The sequence below is a fragment of the Antrostomus carolinensis genome, unplaced genomic scaffold (assembly GCF_000700745.2).
Source record: "Antrostomus carolinensis isolate BGI_N321 unplaced genomic scaffold, ASM70074v2 scaffold11563, whole genome shotgun sequence".
In the NCBI taxonomy this organism is placed as follows: domain Eukaryota; kingdom Metazoa; phylum Chordata; class Aves; order Caprimulgiformes; family Caprimulgidae; genus Antrostomus; species Antrostomus carolinensis.
In genome coordinates, this window is record NW_010305941.1 from 19,137 (window position 1) to 24,764 (window position 5,628).

Consider the following 5,628-nt stretch of genomic DNA (forward strand, 5'->3'; position numbering starts at 1 on the left):
CTGCCATGCATGATTATGATCATCCTGGTCGTACAAATGCTTTTCTAGTAGCTACAAATGCACCTCAGGTAAGAAATTCTTTAACCAGAAAATGATTTATCTGTATCTGAAATCAGAATAGTGAAAATTCTTCTCTTCTCTATCCCTGCTGTAGCCTGTTTAGGATCATTTGCCCAATTTAAGAAACGGGGAAATTAATTTGTGCCTGCGCAATACTTTCCCACCCTGACAACTTCCGATGTGTTTTGTATGTATTAGTTGTGTATGTGTGCAAAAATTTACAACGTTGAAAATAGTGACATAAAACAATGCAGATTAGAATAAAATATTATTTCATAGAGACCTGGCCCTAGGACTATCTAAGCAGCTAATTCATGGATATCTTTCATTTTGGGAGTCCTCTGAAATCATAGTGGTGTCTGTAATTACTATAAAAACACAGGTTCCTCTAATAGTCCAATGAATTGCTTAATCTCTATATTTCACATTAGTCCTTTATGGTAAATAGCCATTACCTTTAAGGGATGGTGAGTAAAACAAGAAGAAATCAGCAAGGCATCCTTGCTTTTATCTCCCATATTCAACTTTGTTGTTAGAACAGAGAGTAGGAAGAAAGGAGATGCTATGCTCTTCAAGGTCTAAAAGGCTAGGGTGAAAGAGGTAGAGTAAAGCTAAACCAATTAGCAGGAAAAAAAACAAACAAAACCAAAACAAAACACAAAAAAACCCAAACAGGTGGGGCAGGGAAGAATTGTAAGGAAAAGCACTGAAGAAAAGATGCCTGAAGTGCACAGTGAAATATTTTTATCTAAGAGTGGAATATTATCTGGGGAAGAATATTTATGATGGCTATTTGGATCTCTCTTAATAAATTACAGACAAGTAACTTAATAATAACATCAGCAGCAACAATAATCATAGTAGATCAGAAACCATGCAACTTAGCAGGAGATGGAGACTTGAAAAGTTAATTTTCCAGTCAGCTGTGAACAATTCCTTATTGCAAAAATAGTTTAGGATGTAGGCAGTTATGTACTTCTGCTGAAAACAGTGCACGAGGAAGAATGAAAATAGACAACATTCATCTCCAGTTTTCAAAAATAATCACATTCATTTTGCTAATAATCTCTTTCTTTCCTCAAAACATAAAGATTATTTTTGCAGTTTTCCGAAGAATTATTTTCATGTCCTATTTAATCTATATTCAGTTCATTTCTTTCTAGGATGTTTTGTATAAACACGGGAGTTGTGAGTAGAATCTACTATTCTTCTAATATTTTAATTAACTCATTTGCAGTTAAAATGTATTCCTCAACATTAAATGTAGTTCACTGAAAACTAGTGATACTCCACACCATTTTGCGTTAATCACAATCCTTATATGCTTTGGATGTCTTGTAATTTAAAAAAAAAAAAAAAATACTGGAATAAAGAGGTTAAAAGCATATACTTAGGTCTGGTTTTTGGAGGTTTTTTTGGTTGATTGGTTTTTTTTAACGTCAGTGTGTGTGTTCCACACATGCTGCTAAGAGTGCAATGTCTAGATTTTAAGAGGTTTGTGTATGTGTGGCTACAGAGTGAATGTCATTAAGACATCATAAAGGACTTTTAATGAAAGAAAAAACTTTGATAATTTTTTGTTGTTCTTGTTTGGTTGGTTTTTTTTAAATGACTTATTTCTGACTAGCCCTTAAGCTTCAGAATATTTAATTATAAATTATAATCTTTACTCTGTCATTTATGTTTCTCTTTTGGTTCTTTTGTAGGCTGTTCTCTACAACGACAGATCAGTCTTAGAAAATCACCATGCTGCTTCTGCCTGGAATCTTTTCTTATCGCGACCAGAGTACAACTTTTTATCAAATCTTGATCATGTAGAATTCAAGCGTTTTCGTTTCTTAGTGATTGAAGCAATTCTTGCCACAGATCTCAAGAAGCATTTTGATTTCCTTGCAGAATTTAATGCCAAGGTTTGTTACATTTTAGTGTCTGCACTGAGCTGGTCATGATATACTGATGTTAGTGTTGCTACTCGGTCGTTATTAGTATTAATAACTTGCATTTAAAGTTTTATATTATTTTAATTGAAGTTACTAAAAAAAATGCAAACAGAGTATTTCATAGCATCATAGAATGGTTTGGATTGGAAGGGACCTTAAAGATCATCTAGTTCCAATCCTATACAAATTTGCTTTGTATAAATCAATTGTAGATTGTTTTGTAGATTGCCTAATAAGCCTGGCAGATGTGACACACAGACCCACGGGAGACCTTGATTTACTGTCTTCTGAAAGATAGTAAATTACTTTTTTAAAAAAAATTTACTATATAAGACAAAAAATTATATAGAAAAAATAATGCAAGTGTCTGTTATGCAAAGCCTAAATAAAATAACAATGATGAGTAGTTTTAACTTAATTTTTAAATATGTATGTGCTCAACCCAGGTCAATGATATCAACAGCCATGGTATAGAATGGAGCAATGAAAATGATCGCCTACTGGCCTGTCAAATATGCATCAAACTGGCAGATATTAATGGCCCAGCAAAAGTTAGAGACCTGCACCTGAAATGGACAGAAGGCATTGTTAATGAATTTTATGAACAGGTGGGTATGGAAAATGTAATTTACAGAATGCCTTACTCTAGCTGATTACTTTCCTATTTTCTCTGTTGTGTAAAAGCAGAGGAATAGGAACTCCAGTAGAACTAGGTGCCCACCCATGCATGAAGGTATCTCACAGCAAAGTGTAAGGGAGGATTTTGGGCTATGCAAGTCTGAGCCATAATGCGTCTTTTATTTTAAACTGGCCTAATTACGTTTTCATTCATTTAGTCTATACTATTATTGCCTCCAGTAAAAAAATACAATCCATGTGATGTTTACTTGGTTCCCTAAAAGTAATCTTTAGAATAAAAATTTAAATTTAATTTTGTGATAAGTTCTGATATATTTTTAAATTTCTTTTTCAGGGTGACGAAGAAGCAAGTCTTGGATTACCTATAAGCCCCTTCATGGATCGTTCCTCTCCACAGCTTGCAAAACTGCAAGAATCTTTCATCACTCACATAGTTGGCCCCCTTTGTAATTCCTATAATGAAGCTGGGTTGCTTCCAGGGCAATGGATTGATGAAGAAGAGGAGGATGGAGAAAGTACTGAAGATGATGATGGAGCACAGTTAGAGAGTGATGATGAAGAAATGGAAGATGATCTCATTTTAAGTAAGTTTCTGAATTTCAGTTGGCATACACGGTTGTCATTTAATCGATGCAGACACAGCAATAATGGTTGAAATTGTGTAGTACAAATATTGTAGATTTTGTGATTATGCTGCTTTATAAATTTTACTCTTTTAACAAAATTTTTCTTAATACCAGGAGACTTGCAATTTGAAACAGAAACTCATTGTTATTGTTTGGCATGCCACTATTTAAACCTTCTGAATAAGCATCCATGTTTTTTGCTCAAATTTATTTCTCTCTTGCAATGTGCCATTGGTTTTGCATGTATAAAATATAATTACTTTGAATCTCAATCAATCAAATATGCTTATAATTTTACAGAAGCTCAAAGAAAAAAAGGTAGACGAATATTTTGCCAGCTAATACACCATCTCAGTGAAAATCACAAAATATGGAAGAAAGCAATTGAAGAGGAAGAAAAAAATAAAGCTGAAGGAGCTAAACTGATGACTGAGATCTCATCTTTACCTCAAGCAGATGAAATTCAGGTTATTGAGGAAGCTGATGAAGAAGATGAGCGACAACTAGGAGAAGACAAGACGTGCTAAGAAGGTTTCAGTGGTGTCCAATATGACGTTAGCCTATTTTTATTTTTTTTTCTCACTGTGCTGACTTTAGCCTGACACAGTTCACATGAAATTGAAAGGCCTTAATACTGTGAGAGGATTCTTTCTGCTCTGGTAGAATCCCACTCCTATGCACTTTTGCCACACAGAATATGAAACTTTATTCGAAGATTGAGTATTGTATACCCTGATGCAAAGTTCTTTATGCCTTAGTTGGTATAAAATATCCTGATATAATGCTGCCTTGCTGAATATGGAACTCATTTTCCCTGAGGTACCTGCAATTTTTAAAAACATTCAATGACTTCAGTTACCAAAGCGGCAAGAACTTTTGCTAACAAGGAAATGTGGGATGAATCCTCATATTGTCTTGAGTTGTTTGTTTCATGCTGGTTTTGAACATGAAGAAGAAAAAGTCTATGCCTGTATGAAAACTATGTTACTGTTGCAGTGCAAGCCTGTTGTGGGGTGCCTACTTAGTGCAGGAGTGTGCTTAATGTAGTCATCTCAGAGCAACTGTTTAAGGACTGTGACATAAATGATGAATTCTGATATTTGTGGTTTAAAAAAAGAAAAACAAAATCCAGGTGCATCTATTTCTGATGCTTTTTATTATTGTGCATAATCTGATGTTTTATTTTTGCAGAAAATATTCAGGTTTGCAGTGAGTGTTCACAATAATTCATTGATTACAAGGCCATTATCATCTGTTGCCTTGCTGTTTTGTGGTAGAACATTAAAAACTTGTTCAGCTACTTAAATTATTAAGGAATTTTATTCTATGATTCTATAATGCTATATTTCCTGCCCTTACTCAGGTTCCTGTTTAAAAAAAAGTCAACCACATAATAGATTTTTATCTTGCACCAATTTCCGGTATTAAATTTTAAGGAAATAAGATCGTATTTCATTTATTCTTTGTATGTAAAACTTTAGGAGAATTAAAGTTGTTGGTTTTTTTTTAAAAAAGACGTAAACTACTGTTTCAAAATGGCTATTTTAATGTGCCCCACATCTTTTCTCCCATCACAGACATAGCTTATACTGCCTCCAAGTTTGATGTACATCCTGAAATACACATATGGAAAGCAGAACATGAAAACTTCGCGTAAAGCCTAATAGTAAGATAGATGTCACTGTACTATATTACATTTTAGATGGTTGAGTTTTTAAATAAGAAATTTAAGACATTCCACACAAGTGTATTTTTAGGAACACTGCCATTGTAGGTCTAATTAGAAGGAAAAAAAAAAAAAGGAGCAAAAATTAGGCTACAGGTATGTAAGCAAGCCACAGATAAAGCTAGTTTTAAAAGTGCACCTTTTACTGATAAACAGTTATATGCTGTGCGATTGAATTGAATAAAAACAAATGTACACGTGTGCAAGTTGCTAAATGTATCTTAGCAAATTTGTGTTTACATCAATTGACTTGAAAAAAGGTAACATTCCTAACATAACCTTGTGTAAATTGTATTGCACTATTTTATGCAAACAAATTTTTATTCTACTCTTTGATTGGCCAGTTTAAATTACTGAAAGGAATTCCTTTTTTATTTTCCACTAATAAGTTTTTGTTGATCCATTTAGAAGACCACTGAGAAATGCTTTTCCTATTTTATATATTCAGTGCCAAATCCCCCTTTGCTGTCATTATTACTATCACTGCATTTTTTTATAACACAAGCAGTGTTAAAACCAGATATTTCTGTCATTAATAAAATGTTGCACTATTGAAGCTGGCACTTGTTGATCATTCACTTGTATTTTACATTCGTTGTTCATATATTTTCCTAACAGATAATTTGAAGACTACAGA

General features: G+C 33.4%; 1 protein-coding gene across 1 annotated transcript in view; it reads left to right on the plus strand.

Annotated features, from left to right (window-relative positions):
- The window catches only part of PDE3B (phosphodiesterase 3B), a gene marked incomplete at its 5' end in the record, with an annotated part of 20,652 nt that extends 16,246 nt beyond the window's left edge, over positions 1-4,406 (plus strand). Inside the window, 5 exons of the mRNA XM_029084271.1 lie at positions 1-68; positions 1,767-1,970; positions 2,447-2,608; positions 2,974-3,223; positions 3,566-4,406. The exon at positions 1-68 is cut by the window's left edge and continues 129 nt beyond it. Of these exons, the coding sequence (XP_028940104.1) occupies positions 1-68; positions 1,767-1,970; positions 2,447-2,608; positions 2,974-3,223; positions 3,566-3,792 (911 nt within the window). The remainder of the gene's footprint in view (positions 69-1,766; positions 1,971-2,446; positions 2,609-2,973; positions 3,224-3,565) is intronic.
- Between the last annotated feature and the right edge of the window lie 1,222 nt (positions 4,407-5,628).